The sequence below is a fragment of the Scyliorhinus canicula genome, chromosome 26 (assembly GCF_902713615.1).
Source record: "Scyliorhinus canicula chromosome 26, sScyCan1.1, whole genome shotgun sequence".
In the NCBI taxonomy this organism is placed as follows: domain Eukaryota; kingdom Metazoa; phylum Chordata; class Chondrichthyes; order Carcharhiniformes; family Scyliorhinidae; genus Scyliorhinus; species Scyliorhinus canicula.
This window is the reverse complement of record NC_052171.1, coordinates 5,679,099-5,705,347: the sequence shown is the minus strand read 5'-3', so window position 1 is coordinate 5,705,347 and position 26,249 is coordinate 5,679,099. Positions and strand designations below refer to the sequence as shown.

General features: G+C 45.0%; 1 protein-coding gene across 1 annotated transcript in view; it reads right to left on the bottom strand.

The window, feature by feature from the left end:
• Positions 1–26,249, bottom strand: part of zgc:110329 (uncharacterized protein LOC550500 homolog) — a 213,665-nt gene that overhangs the window by 72,881 nt on the left and 114,535 nt on the right. Inside the window, exon 5 of the mRNA XM_038785594.1 lies at positions 13,304–13,420. Within this exon, the coding sequence (XP_038641522.1) occupies positions 13,304–13,420 (117 nt within the window). The remainder of the gene's footprint in view (positions 1–13,303; positions 13,421–26,249) is intronic.

Sequence of the window (26,249 nt, the reverse complement as noted above, 5' to 3'; positions counted from 1 at the left end):
GCCGTGCTACGGCACTGACTACATTTTAAAAGCTTGTGATTGGCCTTATTGCACTCTGAGATATTTCAAGGTTGTAAACGGTTCAATTTAAATGCAAGTGTTTTTGTTTCCCGTAGGTGTTTTTATCTCTTTGGAGTGTAAGGCGGACAAGTGTAAGGGCAGCAGGGTAGCATGGTGGTTAGCATAAATGCTTCACAGCTCCAGGGTCCCAGGTTCGATTCCCGGCTGGGTCACTGTCTGTGTGGAGTCTGCACGTCCTCCCCGTGTCTGCGTGGGTTTCCTCCGGGTGCTCCGGTTTCCTCCCACAGTCCAAAGATGTGCGGGTTAGGTGGATTGGCCGTGCTAAATTGCCCGTAGTGTCCTAATAAAAAGTAAGGTTAAGGGGGGGGGTTGTTGGGTTACTGGGTATAGGGTGGATACGTGGGTTTGAGTAGGGTGATCATGGCTCGGCACAACATTGAGGGCCGAAGGGCCTGTTCTGTTCTGTGCTGTACTGTTCTATGTTCTAAGAGGCCCACTTACATTTACAAGTTACCGTGCACATATCAACATTAATCACTGACTTGGGACAGGAAGATGGGGGAGAGATGGTGGAGAGGAAAAGTGAGAGAAACAATAAAACACCATCCCCTCTTCATTAATTTTCAATCGCTTAACAGCACACCCATCTAAAATCAACGCTGGAAGATTGACTGTTTCAAAGCTCTTTATTCCAGCACACCGATGTGCTGCCTGTCATTTTCAAAGCAAGGATTTCCATGGCAGGCTTCTGCAAGAGCTTCTCAAAGGCAGTGCAATATTTAAGCCATCATACTTATCATACTTTTATAAATTATATAAAATCCTAATTTTCAGGTTGTTAGGTTGAGAAAATCTTCCACTTCGCGCAATATTTGCATGTCAATAAGCTTTGAAGTACTAAAGTGGGAACTTCAAAGGAATTTTACTTTCCAACTGCTGGAATATATTTATAAACCTCTTGAATCAGTGATTGGATGAGGCATTCAGAGGATATTCTGTTGCTTAACATTGCAGATTGTTCTCAAAAGTATATTTTCATATTTAGTAGCAATGCATAAAGAAAATACAGTTTTCAATTAAGCAGTACCTCAAGTTTTCAGGAACCCCAAAGTGCTTGACATGAAATGAGTTATATCTGAAGTGAAACACGGAATCACAGAATTTTTACTGTGCAGAAGGAGGCCACTTGACCCATCATTTCTGTACTGGCTCTCCAAATGACCAACTCCCTTAGTGTCATTCTCCTGCCTTCTCCTCCAACCCCTGCACATTCTTTCTAATTCCCATTTGAATACCTCGTTTGAACCTGGCTCCACTACACGCTCAGGCATGTCACCTTTGCTTCTTCTGCCAATTGCTTCAAATCTTTGTCCTCTCATTCTGCATCCTTCTACTTTGTCCAGCCCCTCATGACTTTGAATACCTCTATTAAATCTTCTATCAGCCTTATTTTCTTGAAGGCCAAACAGTCCGAATGTCTTCAATCTATCTCTGTAACTGAAGTTCCTCATCACTAGAACCATTCTTGTAAATCTTGTTTGCACTCTCTGCAATGCCTTCAAATCCTTCCAAGAGTGTGGCGCCCAGAACTAGATGCAATATTCAAGCTGAGACTGAACTAGTGTCTTATACAAGTTCCACATCACCCCCTTGCTCTTGTACCTTGTGTCCTTATCAATAAAGCCTAAGATACTGTATGCTTTATCACCTACTCTCAACCGGTACTAAGATCCTCAATGACTTCTGGAGGGAGGGAGGAATAGAAGGGGGGGGGGGGGGGCACAGTGATCAGCACTGCTGATTCTCAGTGCCAGGGACCCAGGTTTGATTCCGACCTTGGGTGAATGTGGTGTTTGCACATTCTCCCCGTGTCTGCGTGGGTTTCCTCCGGATGCTCCGGTTTCCTCCCAAAGTCCAAAGATGTGCAGGTTAGGTGGATTGACCATGCTAAATTGCCCTTTAGTTACGGGTATAGGGTGAGGATTGGGCCTCGGTGGTTATCCTTTCAGAGGGTTGGTGCAGAAGGGGCCTACCTCTGCACTGTAGGATTCTGTGATTCTACAAAATATTTATAGTTAGATAACGTAAGATGGAAGGAGGTTCTGATGGAGAACTAAGTTTGGCATTGGCCAGTTGAGCTGAATTGAGCCTGTTTCTATTTTGTGTTCCAATCCTATTCAAGCTGAACAGATAATTTTCACACAGCAAGATCCCACAGCCATGCACGGTCAGCCAAAAGCCAAATACTGCAGACGCTGTGAGTCTGAAATAATAACAGAAAGAAAATGCTGGAAAGGCTCAGCAAGTCAGACAGAGTCTGCACAGAGATAACATTTCAGGGCAATGACCTCTCATCAAAACTGAAGAAAGAAATGAAGGTAAGGCACCAGAAAGAACAAAATGGAGGCTGCATGTTAGGGTTGAGGGCAGGAGAGACTAACCAACAAGAGAGTTAATGATGCAAGAGATGAGGAATAATGGGACCAGAAAAGAAATGAAGCCAGCGGAGAGATGAATGGCTATCTACCAAGTCAGCAACACAAATCTGTGTTACCGAAATGTTACACTCCATAATTCTCTGCATTACACCTCATCTCATTTCATCTGTCCTCCCGTGTCCCTCAGATGACTGTTCCTCTCTCCTCGTTGCTTCTATGTTTTGTGGTATTGACACAAGTGCACGGTTGAAAAATGGCCATTTAGGCCGCAGTTAGGTGAAGTCAATGTGGGAGTTCCATTGTGCTGGGATAAAGTGATGTTGGTTGAAGCTGTGTATTGAACGTGCCACCAGGGAGAAGCTCCCTAAGCTTCAACCGCTGGGGGGATGGGCGCCTGTGGTTAAATGAAAGACCTCTCAGTGAGCTGCAACATAAAACAATGATCCCAATATGTATAAAGACTCTGCACAACTAAAGACTCCCATGTCTCTCAAATGCCTTTGCGCTTTAACAAACTCAATCTCGGTGCGAACATTGCTTTGTTTATTACATTATATTAGCTGAATAAATATAATTACTGAACAAAAGGCTTTCCCATTTGTTTTTCTCTGTGATTAGAAAAACACACAGCAAACCACATTCATATTACTGCAATAAAATGATGTAAAGGGCGGTACAGTGGCGCAGTGGTTAGCACTGCTGCCTCACGGTGCTGATTCGTTTGATCCTGGCCCTGGGTCACTGTCCACGTGCAGTTTGCACATTCTCCCCGGGTTTGTGTGGGTTTCGCCCCCACAACCCAAAAATGTGCAGGATATGTGGACTGGCCATGCGAAATTGCCCCTTCATTGGAAAAAATGAATTGGGTACTCTAAATTTAAAAAAAAAGTGATATAGACCCTTTGGAAAGGTTGGATAGGCATTAATGGAGGCAAAGGGCTGGATTTTCATCTTTCAGGCACGTAGCAGGAACTGGGGTATTTCACGGCTTCATGCAACCTCCTCAGGAGAAAAGGTCCTAAAAGATGTCAAGTACATCACGCCCCCTGTTCCCGGAAAGAGTTTGGAGGTAGCCATAGGCTGGTTAAAAGGCCCGCTCCTGTGCTTTGGGACTTTGGCCCAACAGTAAGGCCCTCATCACTCACACTCACTCACCTCTCAAATACTTCCCATGCCGCATCCCATGTCACCTCATGCCCCTCTACCCATCTCCATGGCCCTTCATACACTCCATGACAAGCTATGCCTCCCCACCCGTATCCCAGGGCCCCTCAAAGTCTCCATGCCAAACTATCCCCCTCAACCCAACTCCCATGACCTCTCATGCCCTCCATGCCAAGTTGACTATGATTGGACACTCAATGCTCCTCCCCTCCACGATGCTCCGCCACCTTCAAGCAGGAGTCACATGGGTGTCAATTGGTGCAAGTATTTACAAGCGAGGCTTGACCACCATGGCTTGAGGGGGAGCAAGAGATAAGAAAACTCTCAAAATCTTTCAGGCTTGCTGGGGGGTATCTGCCTGGACCCAGGTGGTAGTGGGAAAGGACCTGCTGGCAAATGATGGCGCACTGAGACTGGGACATGTCCCTCCCTTCTTTGGATGTGTCCTTCTGCGCCCGGGACATGTCCACCTGTGACAGGGCTCCCCTGTCCTGCGCCTTACCTGTCGACTGCAGAGTGTGCCACAAACCTCGGACATCCTGACACATGGCTCTGACGTCTTGCCTGAGGCCTTCCACTGTGGATGCCACCCTTTCAGGGTTGGCCAGGGTGCCACGCATTGTCGGCAGTATCTCCTACACCTGAAGGTGCCTCCTCCAGCTGTATTTGCATGCGCTGGAAAGTTGTGAACACTCCCTGCTATAAACTCTGGCTCTGCTTCTGCATCTACACCAATAATGGGATCATATTTTTCAGAAGCACGGCATCTGTCTGGAAGACAGGCAGTCCTTCGACCATCCACTTCCTGGGTAGTTCCTGCCTCCATCAGGTGTGCTGCAGCACGTGTGTGGCACTCACCAGAGAGTGGCCCAGGAGCCCGACCGTGAACATTGCCCACTGAGGTGATAGTCTTGCAATGGTGGATGATGCAGATGAACGCGGGTCCGAGAGGTTAGTGTCTTCTCTGGAGTGGTGCTCCAGCATGTGCTGGGGATGTGGCTGAGGTTGCAGTGGAATGATGCAGTATAGAGATCGGCCTAACTGCATACAGAGAGTGCAGCTTTCTAGTTTCTGCATCTTCTAAACTCACTGTTAAAATCCATGCTCCTTTAAACACCATACTTTGCTTACATCAAAGGTACAGGTTGCAGATATGGCCTCACGTGTATATCTATTCTAAATTCTCTGATTATCGATTCATGCAAATAGTTTATTCCAAAGCTACTTCCCTCAAACAAGATTTGTTGACCTAACTGTCCTGAACCTCTCTGAAGAACAGGCTTCATTCAGTGTTATCTTTCAATACAATGTAATTAATGGATGTTTACTTGTCCAAACATTAACGGTACATTTTAATCACTCATGGCAGATATTGCTACTGCCATTTATTTCCTTTTACAAGCACTTTTCATGTCAGAAGACAAGCCATGCATTCCTCTCACACCATTTGGAGAGAGTTCTGTTTATATTGGAAAGTCGGCTACTCCATCATACAAATTGGACTGTTAATCCTGAACACTCCAAAATGTCTAACATGCAGCTCTCCAAGAGTTTACACCCATGTAATTTGGTTGTTGACAAGAATATTTATTAACCCAATTGGTTACCTTTCCATCAGTCCTGTGTACCTCTGCCTCTTCAGCATAAAACCTCAACATATATTCCTGACTAAAAACTCTCCGAAAATTGAAGTCTCCACAAGTTTCATCGCACCATTTCTCCACAAGAACTTTGACTTCTCTCCTGAAACTTGTGTGCAGCATGTGGCCACAGTTTCAGTGACTGGACGAATTGGATAGAGCTCAGGGAAAGGAGAGATGAGGAAGGGAACCAAAATCACAAACAGGATCATCTGGAGGAGCGTCTGAAGACTTGGGAGGCATTATGAAGGCAGGCAGATGGTGAATGAACAAATGGTGGAAAGGAGGGAGCCAGGTTGGGGGGGGGGGGGGGGGTCAGTAAAAACCTTGCGTCAGACCTCAAATAATCATGATTAAAATAATCATCTCAAAAATTAAACCGGACTCCCTCACACCAATCATCTCGAATGGAATGGTAACAAAAAAACCCACAACACGTTCCAGTTGGAAGGACTTTTTCTCCCAGATCCACATGAAGCCATGAACTCTCACATTCTGTTCTCTTATTTGTACAGATATTCATAAACCTCTTGCTGGTTGTATCTGATTGGATATAGGAAAGTACATATTCAATCTCATTGAACTGCTATGAGAGTTTCACATTCTCTAACTATGGGCCACACTTCGTTGCCATCTTACCATCTATGTACCAACCTCTCCATCATTCACTCTGTCATCAGGGGCTGGTTTAGCTCACAGGGCTAATCGCTGGATTTGAAAGCAGACCACGGCAAGCCAGCAGCACGGTTCGATTCCCGTAACAGCCTCCCCGAACAGGCGCCGGAATGTGGCGACTAGGGGCTTTTTACAGTAACTTCATTTGAAGCCTACTCGTGACAATAAGCGATTTTCATTTCATTTCATTTTCATTCATAAAGGCATACCTACAAATGCTTGACAGAATTCATTGTATAAGAAACCTCGGTGCATAACCTTCGCCTTTTTCCAGTTTACCGGCATGAAATCTGGTCTGGAACTCATGGGTCCTTGGCAGCTCTTTCAGATATCCTGTCCCTTGATCAACAAGGGGGTGAAACGTTATCGGAGGTAGGCAGCAATGTGGGGTTGAGCGATCAGCCATGATCTGACTGAATGGAGAAACAGGCTCAAGGGGCACAGTGGTCCACTGCCCCTAACTCGTACGTTTGTATGTTCTATCATTAAAGCGGTGCACCTTTGTATATAAATACCTCATCCATCGGACATTTCCACGTACTTTCAGAAATGTGTGGTCTGATTTTCAGATATATATAATTTGTTTGATTTGAAATTCAGTTTCTGAAGGGGTTTTGGAAAGGGACAGAGCTTTCAGAGAGAAATGGAAAGTGTCAAAGGCTGGCAGCCAGGGTGCAACAAAAGAGAAAACACAGAGAGAGAGTGGAAATGTAAAGACAAAATGAAAAGTGAAAATTCCAGTGAAAGTGGATGAAAGGCAACAATTGAGATGAACAGGAAGGGAGTGAGGGACAGAAAAAGCGGGACTTAAAGAGGGCAAGCGACAGGAAAATGCAACACTAAATGAAATGTTAAAAATGAGAGAAGCAGAAAGACGAGCCAAGCCGTTTGAAACAAGTTTTCCCCGTGCGTGCGTTGACAAAAATTCAAGGAGTATTTTCAAGATGAAACTGAAATGGGACTTTGATATTTATGAGATACAGAGTAAAGAGCCGAGTCGCTTTCCACAGGATTATGTTCCACCAAAGTGCATCAAAATGAAAGCTTGCATCTGTAGCTTTGAGCCAAATGGTCGAACTGATGTGCGTGTGTTTAAGTCACGCATTGCACACGGAGGGAAATAAGTGGCTTCTTTAATGCTACCTCCTCACACTTGTCAACTCATTTTGGATTTGAATTTCTTGGATCTGGTGGAATAGGGGTCATTTGTCGCACAGGTTTATTCATTTGCTCAATACTTAGAGAAGATAATAAAATCATAAGATGAGAATTGAGAAGAAAAGGTGCCCCAATCTACCGAGGCTTTTAATAAATATGCTTTTTAGAGAAAATGCAGACCTGTAGATCTGGTGGTTAATGAGACACCTCAGTTTGCTCAGAGAAAGCTGCTGAAATTCTGACAGGTTATGCTGACAGGAAGGGAGACATGAAAAACTCATTAATTTTTCATCCATTGGGCACGCACACATGGTGGTCCTAGAAGTGGAGGTGAAACGTGTTACAGGTCGCGATCCGCCCCAGAGCGCAATTTCGCTCTGGCTGACCAATTGACGGCCATCCAGTGTGAAACACGCACTGGGAAATTTTCAACTGCCCGGGAGGGCAGGAAGAGGGCAGGTATCTAGAAAAGGGAGGGTGAGTGTTGGCACTTTGACTGTACTACGTCAGGAGGACAGCCACTGCAGGGCCGTCTCAGGGAGTAGCAGACATGTAGAAATAGATTATGACAAAAAACTCTGTCCATAGATTCCAAAAGGCATCTGCCTGTCCTCCTCTATGTGCAGAGGCAGTATTAATGATGGGTTATGTTTGCAATGAGCCAAAATGTCCCTGCTACTTTCCCAAAGCCTCAATTTCTGGTGATTACTATAGCTAAGTGTGGGCAACATTTAAAAAAAGACACAGAGCCACAGATCCTTACTTTATGCATTCAACAAATCTTTCAAATCCGCTTTCAGCTTTGTGACTAATGCAAAACCTTGCTGCAGCTTCATTACACAAAAGCAATCATTCGTATCTTTCACATGACAGCATTATCAATCAATGTTTGCATAGGCAACATATATTTATGACATTAGTGATGCTGTTAGGAACAGGCTTACTGTGTAGTGATTTGAGGGCAGGGAGTGAGTAATTCAGCAACATTTCAAATCAAGAGATAGGGGGCTGGGTTCTCTGCTCCCCAATGGCAAAATCGCGTTCGGCGATGGGGCGGAGAATCTGTTCTGCCGCCAAAATCGGGAGAGGCGCCAGATTTTCCACCCCCTGAAAAGCGACATATTCTTATCCACTGCCATTGCCTGAGGCCGCCCCCCCCCCCCACGCGATGCTCTGTCCTCGACCAGCTGACTTCCTGATGGCGTGGGTTACGTGTGCATGCTCACAACGTTCATGAACTCGGCCTGGCGGCTGTGGATTCAGGGCCACCACATTTGTGGGAGGGCCGATCAGAGGGCTTCATTCGGGGCAAGTCGAACAAGGTTTCAATGGACCCGGGAGGTGTGAATGGTAGGGGGAGGGGATTGATATTGGGCGAGGTGTTTTCCAGAGGAAGTGGTTTGGGGGATTCTGGGAGGGGCGGGCGAATGGTGATGTGGAATGTGGGGTGATTCGAGGGACTGGAGAAGAGAGCGAGAGTGCATTTGAAAAGTTTAAAAGCCAATGTGGCGATGCTGAAAGATTCCCATCTGACGGAGAAGGACCAGATGAAGCTTAGGAAGGGCTGGGTAAGAGGTGCACAGTGGTTAGCACTTCTGCATCACGCACCGAGGATCCAGGTTCAATCCCGGTTCTCGGGTCACTCTCTGGGTTTCACCCCCACTGTTGCTCTGTTTATCTGGTTCTAAATATTGCGGTCAATATGCTCACCTTCCTTAATCCTGATTATGTTTGCTCTAGAGTCGCCAGGTATCTTTCGATACCGCCACAAGGTTCAAACCCGAATATTGATCAAAGAACCAATGCACCAGTTAGTTAGATCAAAGTCAATAATATTTATTTACACACACAATAATATCTACTCATGCACAAAATACCACAAACTATCTCTCACGCTAACGCCTATACTTAACTTCGGGTACCCACTCAGTCAGAGGAACAATGGCCGTTGTTTGGATCTGAGACTGTTGTGTTCGAGGAGGTAACAGGAGAACAGTCAAGGTCGTCCATCTGATGGTGAGCGTTGACCTTGGACCTGCTCGCTTCCGGTGCGGCTGGTGGATGGGTCTCTCCGCTTCGGGAGCCGAGTCCAAGAGAGCGATTCTCTCTCGGGGGCTTCTTCTTATACTCCAAAGGGGGCTTCGCGCACTTTTGGGCGGGCCTTGAACTTGGCCCCAATTAATTGGGCCGTATCTTGATCACTGGTGTTGATTTCGACCAATAAAGGGGTGGGTGCCCTGATGGCTGGGCGTGTCTTAGGTGGCCGTTGGCCTTGCTTTGTTTGTGTCTTTCTGGCGCTGGGGTGTCTGCCTCAGTATCGGTTACTTGAATGTTATTCCTTTGTCCCCGGAGATGGGCCATCAATATGCTAATTGACCGAAAGTTTCAATCTCGTCTGGGAGTTGCCTTCTCAATACTGTACGCATCCAGGCTCTGTGCCTGCCTGCTTTCTTAGCATTGTCCATGTTTCCCTATAGTCTTTGCAAACATCCATTTTGTACTCTGGAAGTGGCCATCCCAGATGGCTACACCGCATCCCAAAGATGCACAGGCCAGGTGGAATAGCCACGCTAAATTGCCCATTAATGGGAAAAAAAAGAATTGGGAACTCTAAATTTATATTTAAAAAAAATATAAATTTATATTTAAAAAAAATATAAATTTATATTTAAGAAAAATATAAATTTATATTTAAAAAAGGGTGAGCCAGATGTTTTGTTCAGGGTATGACAGTGGGGTTCGGGGATTGGCCCTTTTGGTGGGTAAGCGGGTTAGGTTTCAGATGGGGACGGTGGTGTAGATCAGGGGGGGCAGGTGAGTGATTGTAATGGGTGCTCCGAAGGAGGCGGAGGGGAACGGGAAGGTGATATATTTCCAAGTTAGGATGGTGAGTGACTTGGAGGGGAACTTCCAGGTAGTGGGGTTCCCAAGTATCTGCTTCTAGATGGCAGTGGTCGTGGGTTTGGAAGGTGCTGCCGAAGGAACCTTGGCGAGTTACTGCAGTGGACCTTGTAGCTGGTACACACGGCTGCCACTGTTCGTCAGTGGCGCAGGGTTTGAATGTTTGTGGAAGGGGGAGGATAAGGTGTCCATGGGGGGGGGGGGATTAATGCGAAGTGGGGAGAAAGAGCTGAGAGTGATGCTGGAGGAGGGACTGCGGTGTGAGGTGATGTGGAGGTATGCGAGCTGGGGCTGTTACAGCTGAAGGTGGCGAACAGGGCGCGTCTTGCCAAGTCTAGGGTAAGCCAGCTGTTCTAGGGGGTGGAGGATGTTTGTAAATGATGTGAACCATGTACATATATTGTGGGCCTGCCTGAAGCTGGCAAAGTTTTGGAGGGCGGTTTTCAGCACCATTTCAGGGTCCTGCATATTGATATGGAGCCCGGTCCCCTGGAAGCCATATTCGGGGTTTCGGACCGGCCGGAGTTGCAGGCGGCAGCGAGAGCAGATGGCTTTCCCCTTGCTGATTGCTCGCAGGTGGTGTTGTTGGGGTGCAGGCCAGCTTCTCCATCCATGGCAGGGGATCTGCTGGAGTTTTTGGCCCTGGAGGTGAGGGGGGGGGGGGGGGGGGGGGGGTTGATGGGTTATACAATAGTTGTTGGTTTGCTCAGTTTGCATTTTACCATTGACTGGTGAGGGAAGGAGTGGTGGGGTGGAAGGGAGAGGGCGTGTATTGGGTGTTTTGTGTTTGTTGAAAATTGTACAAATGGTGAAAATTTGGAATAAAATACTTTAAAAAAAAGCGGAATCATCATTCATAACCCATTCATAATCTTTAAGACCTCGATCAGATCACACCCCTGTCTTGTCTTCTCTGGAGAAAAAAGTCCCAGCCTCTTCAATCTTTTCTGATAGTTCTACCCACCCAGTTCTGGTATCATCCTTGTTAAAATCTTACTGCAGCTTCTCCAGTGCCTCAGGATCCATATTCTGCTCGAGCAACCAGATCTGTGCCCAGTACTCCAAGTGTTATAATAAAGAATAAGTTTTGCATAACTCCACAGCTTTTCATATCTTTTATCTGGAAATGAACCCCAGTGATTGCTTTGCCATTTTAATAGTCTCACCAACCTGTATCATTGCTATGAATATTACAGCTTGCCGGGAAGCAAGGTGGCGTAGTGGTTATCACTGCTGCCTCATGGCGCTGAGGACCCGAGTTCGATCCCGGCCCCGGGTCATTGTCTGTGTGGAGTTGACACATTCTCCCCGTGTCTGCATGGGTCTCACCCCGACAACCCAAAAAAGCTGTGCAGCATGGGTGAATTGGCCACACTAAATTTCCTCTTAATTAGAAAAAAAAGAATTGGGTACTCCAATGTATTTTTAAAAAATATATTACAGCCTGCCCTTCAAAAATAGGGCATAAACATCAAGCCCCGTTGATAGTTCAGTCGATAGGTGACTTACACAGGCCAGGAATTCTCTCAATGCAGTTAGTGGTGAGTTATTTAATCTTACCTAAGGCAAGAGAGGGAGATCTCCATTTGAACTTTGTAGTCACCTGGGTTGGCCACTTCCCGACTTTAAAATGGAGACCCGCTAAGAATGCTGGGAGAAATGGACAGGCACAGGGAAGCAAGCAGATACAAAGCTTCCTGTGTATCAGAACTTGCAAAAACCCAGACAGCACTGAAACTAACAACCATCTACATATTGATGAGCGATCCCCGGGAACAATTGGAAAAATTTAAGATAATCGAGGCCAAGCCAGACTCCTCGGCGCCAGCGGACGCCAAGGCAAAGGAAGGCCAACGGACATATCGGAACCGCCCAGCGATCAGGGAGCAGCCCCAGTATTGGGGAAATCAAATCACTTAATTGGAACATGATCCAATCAATTGGAACCAGGTGTGGGGTCCGCCCAAAAGGGCGCGAAGCCCCTGGGGACTATAAAATAGAGTCCCCAGGTTCAATTTGTTCTTCTTGGCTCTCAGCGAGGAGAGACCGGCCTAACAGCTTCTTGGCAGGGTCTCTCAGCAGCTCGAAACAACCCTTGACCGTGACCTGCCTAGCAGCTGCACCAACCAAGTAAGTGTCCAGTCAACACACGCTACGAGATAGGCGCTCCAAGCTACCAGTCCATACAAGCTTGAAACCTGCAGACTCAGAATCGAATGAAAGGCCATTTTTCCCCCTGATCTGGTGGGCCAGTTTCCAAAGCTAAGTATTGGCCTTTTAGTGTTAGAGATAGTCTAGTGAGTAGTATTTTATGCATGAGTAGTGATTGACTGTGTATATAATAAATGTGTTTTGATTTGAACCTTATTAACTGGTGTATTGAGTTATTGATCAGCACTTGAACTTGAACCTCGTGGTGGTATCATAAAGATACCTGGCGACTCTAGATTAAAACAGAGCAATTAAGTAAAGCACAACGAGCAACAACTTCCTATTGTTGATCACGGTCTTGCGCCTCCTCGGATAAGAAACAGTCCATTCATCCCCTTGGATCATTGAATGGCTGATCTGTGATTCAACTCTATATTCCTGCTGCATAGTGTGTGGATGTGACGGGCTGCATTAACACTGACAGTGAAATGTGCTGCCCTGCTCGTGTCGATTGGGCATTGGACATTCCCCCCCTCCGCCCCACCACCAGTACCTTGCGAGCAAGGGAGGACCTATCGGAGTGTGAAAGAGTATGGGGAGCCAATACATTGAGAACGCATTGAAGAATGGTTCAAATCAGTGGCCTTTCCATTCATCCACTTACCAATCCCTACTGGGTCTTTAGATATAACGATACAGCTGGGATCAGAACTGAGCATGTAGCAAATAAGACAAGAAAAAATGGTGTACTGTTGTTCCATGACAGCTTGCCTCAATGACCCAGTGTCCGCTACAGCTCAAACCATGAATTCTTCAAGCTGTAGTGATACCTAAAAGTCAATATTCACTCATCTGAACATTACTTACACATTCACCCATGACGTGTGATCACAATGTACAAGATTAAATAACACTGACCATGCAAACCTCCCACTTTCTGAATTCAAATTAAACCCACATCTCCTGTCCCAGGTAACTAAACAGGACACGCCTTATGTACTCTGGCCTTATCAAATACTAATGTATAAGTCCCGTCAGTAATACTATTCAGCTCCCATTAAAATGTACTTTGACAGCCCAAGGTTAAAGCAGCGAGTTTATAATGAAAAACTACTTTGAACTTGGACAATATATGTCTATAGTTTTCAATCCTACCTGTTTGCTCATACAGCAGGTATACGGTACTCCACAGGCCGATGGTCCTGGGGCATCACAGGCATGGTATTGATTTACATTCCAGTCCTTGTACTCATCTCCCCCACAGCATGAAAACTGTTAGCAAGAAAGAGATCCACAATTATTGCCCAGTCCTACAGAAGTGTCAATCTCAGCAATTTATTCCTTTTTGACTTGTTAGATTTGTGGGTGGGAGGAAGCAGATGGAAAACAATTGAGTTTAATCAGGTGTAGAGTGATAGGCTAGAATGTTCCAAGCAATTTTCAATCCGTAAACTTTGTGTTCATCAAAGTGTAGCAGATCAGAACAATTTTTCAGTGAGGTGTCTGGATGAGTGCCAGCTTCGAACACTCCCAGCACAGGTACAAAACGGGGTTAGATACAGAGTAAAGCTCCCTCCACACTGTCCCCATCAAACACTCCCAGGGCAGGTACAAAACGGGGTTAGATACAGAGTAAAGCTCCCTCCACACTGTCCCCATCAAACACTCCCAGGGCAGGTACAAAACGGGGTTAGATACAGAGTAAAGCTCCCTCCACACTGTCCCCATCAAACACTCCCAGGGCAGGTACAGCACGGGGTTAGATACAGAGTAAAGCTCCCTCCACACTGTCCTCATCAAACACTCCCAGGACAGGTACAGCACGGGGTTAGATACAGAGTAAAGCTGCCTCTGCACTGTCCCCATCAAACACTCCCAGGACAGGTACAGCACAGGATTAGATACAGAGGAAAGCCCCCTCCACACTGTCCCCATCAAACACTCCCAGGACAGGTACAGCACGGGGTTAGATACAGAGTAAAGCTCCCTCCACACTGACCCCATCAAACATTCTCAGGACAGGAACGGCACAGGGTTAGATCCAGAGTAAAGCTCCCTCTACAATCTACACTGTCCCCATCAAACATTCATCTGACAGGTACAGCACAGGGTTAGATACAGAATAAAGCTCCTTCTGCACTGTCCGCATCAGACAGTCCCAAGGAATGCACGAGGTTAGATGCAGAATAAAGCTCCCTTCACACTGTACCCATCAAACACTCCCAGGGCAGGGAAAGCACGGGTTAGATACAGCGTAAAGCTCCTTCTGCACTGTCCCCATCCAATACTATCGGTGCAGGTATAGCACAGGGTCAGATACAGAATAAAGCTCCTTCTGCACTGTCCCCATCCAATACTCTCGGGGTAGGTATCGCACGGGCTAGGTACAGAATAAAGCTCCTTCTGCACTGTCCCCATCCAACACTATTGGGACAGATATAACATGGGACAGATGAAATGAAGGGGAGGAGCTATGAACTGTAAGTTGCACACGCATTTCCTTATCTTTATAGCAGAACAACAGGGTAATCTGTGAAAGCTCAACCTAAGCATGTTTAACCCCCACCAATTAATGACTACTATATTCCAAACTGTATGAGTGATGCTTTTCCCCATTCTCCACTTGAGCCCCAAAGTGTCGAACTGTCAACTTCGAACTAATTGCTGAACATGTCAAAGGACACGGTAAGATTGAGTGTTCAGGATTCTTCCTCAATTGCCTGTTTGGCAAATGATGGACATTGGAGATGCCTGGTGATTGACGTCAATTGTTCTCCCAAACATATTTCTGTCTTTCCGGGTTTGGGCAGGTCAATCCATGGGGAAATTCCAGCCTGATCCCTTTATTGCCATGGATGCTTCCCAAATGGAAATGTGATTCTGCCCCCAGAATAAACTTGCAGTGTGAACATAGAGGGCTGGTTGTCACAGGTTAGGAAAGCCATTCCACTTCATACTAACCCAAACATTCAGAAGCACACAACACCAAACAACAGGCACATATTTGTGAAGTGATTCCTGCCTCTTGTGGCCTTCACCATGAGTCTGCTTCACATGTTAATTCTCTGGGGAATCATTTCAACTTGGTTTAATAATGCAATATCAGCTACCCTTTATATATCTCTTCCAATGTTTTCTTTCACATAATGGGTGATAGAATCAATATTGGCTGATGAGTTAAAATGCCCCATGAGTGTGAAGAGAAACTTTGTGATATCAGTCCTAAATTTCCCTTTTTTCTTCTTTTAAAAAAAATAAATTTAGATTACCCAATTATTTTTTCCAATTAAGGGGCAATTTAGCATGGCCAATCCACCTACTCTGCACATTTTTGGCTTGTGGGGGTGAAACCCACGCAGACACGGGGAGAATGTACAAACTCCACACGGACAGTGACCCAGAGCCGGGATCGAACCTGGGACCTCAGCGCCGTGAGGCGGTTGTGCTAACCACTAGGCCACCGTGCTGCCCCAATTTCCCATTTATGAGTTTGAACCAGTGTCCCCTTCTCCGAATCCCCTGAAATAAAGCCTCTCAGAAGCAGCAAGATGAAACTTGTCCTTTGTAATGCTGGCTTCGCAGAACAACCAGCCTTTAGAAAACTGAGAACAAAATGTTACAGAACAATCACTTGCTGTTTGGCCATCTTTGCAAAAGTGCATCACTGCCATGGAGATGGCCTTGGATTTCAAACTAAGGTGAAATTTTGAAAAATACAAGTTCAACAAAAGGCAGAAATGTTGCTCAGGTGATGCAGCTCGCTTTTAACTGTGAGTAATAAAGCAGCCCAAGTTATTGCTAATCTCCCGGTTAAGATACACTCCCAGTTTGGAATGAAATCCTGTATCTGTTGCTGATTTTCTCATGGAGAACTGGACTGGCAATGTGCTGCAAGTGAGAGTAAGCTGCACACAAAAACTATTGTTGCAACAAGTGTATTGCAGATTGGAGTACAGCATATTGAGTGCTTTGATCAACATTTTACATATCTCATTGCACGCCCAGAGATCGGAGAAACGTCAAAAGGCTTGCATTTATATATCACCTTTAATGACCTGGAGGTATTTCTAAGCATTTTACATCTAATTCAGTACTTTTTGAAGTGTGGTCGTTGATATAATGTCGGGAATATTGCAGCCAATTTGCACAAGGTTATCTCCCACAAATAAGCACATCATCCGAATTAGTGATGTCTGTTGTGGAGTTATGTTGACCGGGAGACAGGGGAGTACATGCCACTTTTCAGCAAAATTGTTCCATAGTTTCACATCTATCCAGGAGGCATGAACAGCTAATTCATTGAGACATACCATCACTGTAGGATTTGGAAGATGAATTCAGTACTCCTTCTCTGGTACTCTTCAGTGCTCTTCACCTTTTTAAGGACCTTGACTCCTTATTGGCACCCACCAGCACACTATTCAACTGATGACTGCTAGCTATTGTGAAATAGGACAACCAACACAGCTTCTCCTGTTACTTCCTGGGTCCCAAATAAAATCAGGATCTTGAGACTCTTGGCCACGAGGAATAGCTATCATTTCTGTCCCAGTGTGCCATCTGTAGCTATGGTTCAATATCAATGTTAAAGAGAGATTCAATTGTCAACGTAGCTCATGAATACCCAACAATGAGACTGTAATTGCATTTACAACAGTACCAAATCAGCTGAACACAAAGTACTGCTTGAAGCATTTTCCTGCAATCGCTGTGTAGAGTCTGCCAGGCAAACCCTGATGTAGTGCTTTAAGAGAGCTCTATTTCAATTTACACGACAATGTTGCTCATCACTTAACAATTCGTGCCATCCCGGACCCATTAAAAGTACAAGTGTAATAATTACAAGCATTTTTTCTCCTCTCTTTTACCGAGCTTTCTGACCTTTTCTTATTATCTCTTCTTGTTGAGAAGTCGTTAGGGGAGGATTAAGAAAGATTTTTCGAGACATTGCAATTTGTCCTCCCTCCCCCTCATCGCACCTGCCTGGTTAAAAAGCCAAACACTGTAGTAGGTTTTACATTTCAGGACTTGCAGCTGGCACAATGGGTTAGAATCTAACTTATCACCTCTGGAGGCTAGTAGAGTTCCCATTGGATGAGATGAAAGACTCATTGGGCCACTGGACTGCACTGGAAAGATCCTTCCCCTAGCCTTAGAACATAGAACATAGAACAGTACAGCACAGAACAGGCCCTTCGGCCCTCGATGTTGTGCCGAGCCATGATCACCCCACTCAAACCCACGTATCCACCCTATACCCATAACCCAACAACCCCCCCCTTAACCTTACTTTTTAGGACACTACGGGCAATTTAGCATGGCCAATCCACCTAACCCGCACATCTTTGGACTGTGGTAGGAAACCGGAGCACCCGGAGGAAACCCACGCACACACGGGGAGGACGTGCAGACTCTGCACAGACAGTGACCCAGCCGGGAATCGAACCTGGGACCCTGGAGCTGTGAAGCATTTATGCTAACCACCATGCTACCGTGCTGCCCTTGTTGTAAAAAAGTACAGAGCTGATCGAAAGAAAGGTAAGAGGTGGAGTTTTCTGGTCTCGCCAAAAGTCAATGGACATTTGAATGGCCCTCTGCATTTTGCAGCTCCACCACTACCACAATGGGGTTGTAAAATTCTGCTCAATGAGCGTTTGAGAATGGATTATCAGCTAAAATAGAAAGGGGTCTTTCATACATACAAACACAGTAAAAGATTAGTCTAAGTGTGTGCCCACGAGAGATCAAAAAGGAGCTCCTTGTGGAGTAAAAGGCCCATGGCTGCGGGAATACCTTTACAACTGCCTTCTGGAGAAGAGAATGCTGCCAACGTGGCAGTAAAGGAGGAGGCAGCTAGTAGAAAAACTCGACTGCACAAAAATAGATAAAGAGTACAAATGTAAAACAGCAATATTCAGAGCGGGAAATTCATCCGGACCTTGACGGTCGAAAGGAAATTTGGTGTAAATTATTGAGACTCTGGATACAAATCTGCCCTCCTCCTGGGATATTGGGTTCGTGCCAGAGGACGGGAAAGATTGCAATAATTGCACCTTGTTCAAAAACAAAAAGAGGCAGATAAATCCAGCAATTATTTATTTATTTTTGTTTTTAAAAATAAATTTAGAGTACCCAATTCATTTTTTCCAATTAAGGGTCAATTTAGCGAGGCCAATCCACCTACCCTGCACATCTTTGGGTTGTGGGGGCGAAACCCACCCAAACATGGGGAGAATGTGCAAACTCCACACGGACAGTGACCCACAGCCGGGATCAAACCTGGGACCTCGGCGCGGTGAGGCAGCAATGCTAACCACTGCGTCACCGTGCTGCCCTCAAATCCAATAATTATATCGATCTGCCAAATGTCTACGGTAGGGAAGCTTTTGGATTTAATAATCTTGGACAAAATAAATTGGCAGTTGGGTTAATAAATGTAAGTCAGCATAGATTTGTGAAATGGAAATCATTTTGATTAACGTGGTCGAGTCATTTGGCAGAACAATGGAGAGGCTAGATTAGAGTAGTGTAGTTGACATGTATATGGACTTTCAAAAAGCAATTTATGAAGTTACACATAACAGAATTGTTAGCAAAAATTGAAGGCTAATTGGTTCAGTGACGAGCAGTGCTGAATACCTGTGATTCAGACTGCAACGATTCAGTTCCTCAGGGCTGGCATGGAGAGTTCTGTGCTCTTTGATCAATTTTAATCACTTGGACTTGGCTACAGAGGGTATAATTTCAAAACTTTCAGATGATACAAAACTTGAAAATGCAGTAAAATGAGAATAGTAACAGACTCCAGGAGGACACATATCAGCTGGTGAAATCTAATGGTATAATATCTTGTGGTTACATTTTGGCAGATTGAGAAGAGGTAATATGAATGAAATGGCACAGTTTTGAAGAGTGTGGAGGAATAGAGAACATGGGGATGTACGTACAGGAATCTCAGACAGTGGCAGGACAAGTTTAAGAAAAGTGTAGCAAGTCAGAGTGCAAATAAGCAAGGACATTCTACTAATTTTTCCGTAAGATACTAGTTAATGGTCAAATGGGACACTGCATTCAACTCGAGGTATGAGGAAGGATGTCTCCTATTGGGATGGGAGAAAATCAATTTATCAGAATGATATCTGGTCTGAGCTATTTCGATGATGTAGAGAGACAGATGACGCGGGCATTGTCCTCTTTGGATCAAGAGGTTTAACAGGAGTTGTTCAAAATTATGAATGCTTTTGTTCGAGTAAATGTGGAGAAATAGTTTCCAAGGGCAAGAGGGCTTTTTAAAATTCATTGTTGGGAGGTGGGCGTCGCTGGCTGGGCTGGCATTTGTTGCCCATCCCTAATTGCCCTTGAACGAAGTGGCTTACTAGGCCATTTCATTGGGGTAGTTAAGAGCCAATCACATTGCTGTGTCGGGAGTCACATGTAGGCCAAACCTAATGATGGCAGGTTTCCTTCCAGGAAGGACATTAGTGACCCCAGATAGGATTTTAAGACAATTGACAATGGATTCATTGGTCACCATTAGACTTTTAATACCCGATTTTTATTGAGTTCAAATTACACCACCTGCCATCGTGGGATTCAAACCCGGGACCCCAGAGCATGACCCTGAATTACTGGTCCAGTGACAATGCCACTATGCCACCACCACCCCCTCGTATCACATTGGGTGCATCCACATCACATGGACTGCTGCAGTTCAAGAAGTCGACTCACCGCCACTTTCTTGAGGGCAATTAGCAATGGGCAATACATGCTGGTCTAACCAGCAATGCACACATCCCATGAATTAATTAAAAAAGTGATTGCAGGTGACTGGCAAAAGAAACAGAGATGATGTGGGGAGAGATATTTTATGCAGAGTGTTCTGATCTGGAATGTGTTACCCAAAATGGTTATGAAAGAAGGTTCATTAGTAAAATGCAAAAGGTTCGATCCCGACCCTGGGTCACTGTCCATGTGGAATTTGCACATTCTCCCCGTGTCTGCATGGGTCTCCCCCCCCCCCTCCCCAACCTAAGGATGTTCAGGGTAGGTGGATTGGCTATGCTAAATTGCCCCTTAATTGGAAAAAAGAATAATTGGGCACTCTAAATTTAAAAAAAAGTAATTTGCAAAAGGAAATTGGATAATTTCTTGATGGGAAAAATTGGACAGGAATATGGGAAAAAATAGGGGGAGAGACTAATAGGGCGGCACAGTGGTTAGCACTATTGCTTCACAGCACCAGGGTCCCAGGTTCCATTCCCGGCCTGGGTCACTGTCTGTGCGGAGTCTGCACGTTCTTCCCGTGTCTGCGTGGGTTTCCTCCGGATGCTCCGGTTTCTGCCCACAAGTCCCAAAAGACGTGCTGTTAGGTGAATTCTGAATTCTCCCTCAGTGTACCCAAACAGGCGCCGGAATGTGGCGACTGGGGGATTTTCACAGTAACTTCATTGCAGTGTTAATGTAAATGTACTTGTGACAGTAAAGATTATTATTAATAATTGAAAATCTCTCTCAAAGACCCAACAAGGGCATGATGGGCCGAATAACTTCCTTTTCTTCTGCATATTCTGTGCCTTAACTGATGAGTTACCGGAATAGCAACAGCAGCCTGAGGTGTGGAGTTTCTGCTCGTAACTGCTCAACTATCTACAGACTGGACCACACACAATGACAACAGCTTTAGACTTGACAATGATGTCTGTGTAAGTCAAACAATCAGCTCACACTGTCCAAGATCAATTTGAACAGAACAATATTCATTTCAGAATATTGAATGCGACTGGGAAAATAAGGATGACAGGGGAAGGAAAACATCTGGATTTCTGAGAACAGTACACAATTGAGATTTCAAAATGACTTCCAATTAGGTAGCACTGGAAATGTGTGATATTTGAGACTGGAATGTTATGTTTGATTTTACACACAGTGCTTCGAAGTACAATTTAATTATCATTTACAAGAAGCTCATTTTGGTTTGGAGTTCTCTCTCCGAATGTGTCATTTAACAGAATTTAATTCCATGACAGATCTTGAAATGATTTGTTTCACACACTAGGGCCTGGGGGACTGGTTTCAAACTGCAACTGCCCTTCACAATAATTAAAATGAAACTTCAAAACCTTTATTCATGCTCAAGGGAAACAGGGAACTTTACTTTCCTTTGAAAAAGAGTTTTGTTTCTTTCCAAAAAAGTATTTCCTCCTTCAGATTTACAGCACCAATTAAGTTAGTTATCAACACACCAAGCATTGAAACATTCTAAATTGCATTTTCCACAGAATCAGTGAAAGGTTAATACAAACACATCATTAATGAAACTGTTTAAGGGCAGCAGTGTAGCTCTGCTGCCTCACGACGCTGAGGTCTGTAGCCAGCTGGGTTGGCCACTTCCTCACACAAAATGGAAGAACGCAAAGATTACAGGGTAAAATGGACATTGGCAAAGAAACCAGCAGTCTGCAGAATCCCCTGTATTCTAGCTGCTGCAGAAACCAGACAGAATTGTAACTAACGAGTTGCGCATATTAAGTGAGCGATTCACGGTGATTCCCAGGCACAATGGACACAACAGTTAACTGCAATTCAAACATTCTACGGAAGGCCAGACATTCCGGCGCCACTGGAGTCTAAGACAAAGGACACCAATAAGGTGTAAGGAACCGCCCAGTGATCGAGGAACAGCCCCGTTATTGGGGGAATTCAAATCAATCGATTGGGAAGAGACCCAATCGATTGCAGGTTTAGAGAGGGTCCGCCCAGAAGGAAGTGAAGCCCCTGGGACCTATAAAAGTCAGGCCCCAGGACTGATTCGCTCTTCTTGACCAGCCGGCCCTCCCAGCAGAACACCTTTGCAGTAGAAGAACCTTGAGAAGGAGAGGCCTGGTTCCAGTAAGAGGACACAGATTGGCAAAAGAAACAAAGGTGATATAAAGAAGCATTTTATTAATATGGCGAGCTGCTGTGACCTGGAATATATTTCCCCATTCACTGGTAACTGTCAGAAGAGAATTTGATCAAAATTGCTCCTGTGGATTTTACTTCCGTTTGAAAATCGAACTTCACAGAAGAATACGTCTCGTCACATATGCAACTCACATCTACAAAACATTGTTGCATCTAAAACTTTGCAAAAAAACAATTTATAAACAAGACATTTTGATCCAAATGTTGTCATTGTTGAGTTTGTGCTCTTGGTACTGCATAATTCTGGCTGGATTGGATTTGTTTATTGTCACGTGTACCGAGGTACAGTGAAAAGTATTTTTCTGCAAGCAGCTCAACAGATCATTCAGTACATGGGAAGAAACGGGAATTGAACAGAATTCAAGAAAATACATGAGAATACATAATAGGGCAATTCTCTGTATAATTTTACACGGAAAACAAAAAAACTCTGCTATAGTCAATGCTGTAGCTTTTCATGTATCCATGCTCACTCAGTTAAGGCATCAACTTCCATTGGGAGTCTAGCGTTGACTAACATTAGCAAAGTTTAATAATTAGATTTCTTATAGTTCCGTTAACATCTGTTTCTTCCACATAGCTCCTGCCACACCCTGTATATCTGGACGATGAAGTTTGGCATTTGAAAATGATGGCTTTTATTTCACCTTTCTTCCTCAGCCTACCTTTGAGTCTGCATTTATTGTCTGGTGATTATCACTTTAAGGGCAAAACAGCAGAAGAAGGTCAACTGGCTTGGGGGATCAATTGGGACAGAGAGTGGGTGGGCACCGAAGGATTGGAGTCCTCCCTCAGGCAGTAAACATGAAGGGGACAAGTGTGGGCTGCGGGCCTCTGCACTGTTATTCTTATGAATAAATACCTTTTGTGTCTCTAATGAAGTCTGTGAACGTGCATCATTACATATTGGTACCCAGCACTTGCAATATATTATTAGAGGCAATTAGGCATGCACTGGCCTGTCTGCATGTACATTTGCTTAATTTCTCTGAAGAAGCATAAATAACCAAATGGTTAGTTACTGCTGAAAATGATGAATGTAGCTGTCTTGAGTTAAAACTTTAAGGAGGCTGCACTTGCAGAAGTATTCTGAAGGTTAGTAAATGGAAAGTGCTCCCTAAAGAGTTATATATAAATGATTCTGAATCATCAGATCTCATTTAGCATAAAATGAAAGAAAGTACATAATAAATAGCATTTACAGCATAGAAATACGTCTGTGTTTCTGCTCCACATGAATCATAGAACAATTCAGCAGAGGAGGAAGCTATTTCCCCCATTGAGCCTATATTGATTCTCTGGTAGAGCCATCCAATTAGTTCCAATCTTGTGATCTTTCGTCATAGCCCCTGAAAACTATTTCCTTCAAGTATTTGTCAAATTCTCCTCTGAAAGTTACCGGTGAATGAGGAAACGCATTCCAGCTCACAGCAACTCACCATGTAAAAAACCTCTTTCCTCGTATCACCCCTGGTTCATTTACGAATCTGTGTCTCCGATTCCGGCCTTGGGCGACTGTCTGGGTGGGGTTTGCACTTTCTCTCTCCATGTCTGCGTGGGTTTCTCCGGGTGCTGCAGTTTCCTCCCATCGCCCGACGATGTGTAGGTTAGGAGGATTGGCCATGCTAAATTGCCCTTTAGTGTCCAGAGGTCAAGGGAGTGGGCCTCGGTCGAGTGCTCTTTTGAAGGGTTGGTATGGACTGGATGTGCCGAATGGCCTACGTCTGCACTATAGGGAGTCTATAATTCTATTCTATGATTACTGGAACAAAGAAACTTGGGGTCATAAATACAGGATAAGGGGTGTAGCCACCGAAGTTGGCCATTCCCTGAATACAAAATGGAGGAACGCAAAGCATATAGGATAAAATGGACTATGTTTGCAGCACCAGCAGGCTGCACCAAGCAGGTGTGGATTCTGTCTGCTAAGAGAGCAGACAGCACCGAAACGAACATTCCACATACTAATGAGGCAATCTCCGGTATAGTTAGCATATTAATGGAACGATTCCAGAGACAATGGACACAAATGGGGAAGTAACTGCAACATTGTAAAGGATACCAGACACCCCGGCACCAGCGGGGTTCGAAAACAAAGAGCCTGAAAGCCCGCCCAGTAGCTAAGGAACAGCCTCAGTATTGGGGGGGATTCAAACATATCGATTGGGAAGAGACCCAATCGATTCCGAGCAGGTAAGGGAATCCGCCCAAAGGGGCGCGGATCCCTGGGACCTATAAAAGACAGGTCCCACACTTAGTTCGTTCTTCTTGTCCAGCCCTCCTCTCTCTTTGACCAGCCCTCCCCTGTGGACCAGCACCTCGACCAGCTTTTGCCAAGAAGACCCTGAAGGAGAGAGAGAGAGGTTTGGGACAGCAGCCGCCAACAAGTAAGTGTCTCACAACGATCGCTACCAGAGATAGACACTCCTGACCCCTTTTTAACCTATACCAACCTGAAGTCTGCAGACCAGAGCAGAGCAAGAGGCCTTGTTCCCTGACCCGGCAGTTCCTTCGAGATAAGTATTAGTTTATTTAGCGGTAGGAATAGTTTAATCCTTTTAGAGTGTGCATGGGTAGTTATTATAATTGTATTATAATAAACTCAGTTGTTTGAACTTACTAATTGGTGTATGGTTTTATTGCTTTGAACTTCACCTTGAACTTGTGGCGGTATCTTAACAATACCTGGCGACTCCAGAGCTAAGTAAAGAAACAGAGCCAAATTGAGTGTTAAGCACACTCACCCAGAACGAGCAACAGGGGTCAGCCAGTTGGGTATAAGATGAAGAAAGATATCCACTCAGAAGGCTTTCAATCTTTGGAATTCACGACCCTAGAGGTTTACGGATGCTCAGTCACTAAGTATACTGAAGATAGAGATTGCTAAGTTTTCTTACACTAAGGGAATCATGGGGGGTGGATAGAAGGTAAATGGAGTTAAATCGGCAATGATCTTTTTGAATGGCATAATAGACTCGAGGGGCCATATGGCCAACTCCAATTTTCTCTGTTTTGAAATTTCTAATACTACCCCCGATGGAACACCACTACATATTTCTCTCCAGTCTGAAAAACAACTGCTCAGCATTAGAACATAGAACATAGAACAGTACAGCACAGAACAGGCCCTTCGGCCCTCGATGTTGTGCCGAGCAATGATCACCCTACTCAAACCCACGTATCCACCCTATACCCGTAACCCAACCCCTTAACCTTACTTTTTAGGACACTACGGGCAATTTAGCATGACCAATCCACCTAACCCGCACATCTTTGGACTGTGGGAGGAAACCGGAGCACCCGGAGGAAACCCACCCACACACGGGGAGGACGTGCAGACTCCACACAGTGACCCAGCCGGGAATCGAACCTGGGACCCTGGACTCTGTACCTCAGGCAATTTTGTATCCATGCTGCCTTTGTCTCTTTAATGCCACGGTTTAATTTTGCTGCGTGTGGTATTATGTCGGACTTTTACCAAAAGCCTTTATTAAAAATATTTTTTTTTCCAATTGAGGGGCAATTTAGCGTGGCCAATCCACCTATCCTGCACATCTTTGTCTTTGGGTTATGGGAGTGAGACTCACGCAGACATGGGGAGAATGTGCAAACTCCACATGGACAGTGACCTGGGGCCGGGATCGTACCCGGGCCCTCAGCGCCGTGAGGCAGCAGTGCTAATGAATACACCGAGCTACCCTACAAGGTACCTTGATAGTCCACATATACATCAACTGCCCTCCCCTCATTAACTCTCTCTGTTGCTGCATCAAAGAACTTCAATCAAGTTGGTCAAACATACTTTGGCTTTGTCAAATCTGTGCTGACTTTCATTTATTAGCTCATGTGAAAGTCCAGAAAACCTGTTGGTGAAGGATGCTGCTCAGTTTTATATTTATTTACGGAGTGAAACATTGCAAGTATACACCTCCAAATCCAACCACACCTGGCACAATTTTATCAATTGGGCTGGCTGACCGGAAGGAAAATATATTGCGAGCAATGCAGGGGTGGTCAATACGGAAAAAAATTAGAAAGTGAGACTGGGGGTATCTCCACGAAGGATGCCTTCACGGCTTGTGGCTTGCATTGTGCTTCATAATTCTTTCCCCCCTGCCAGCGTTACCCCTGGGTGGCC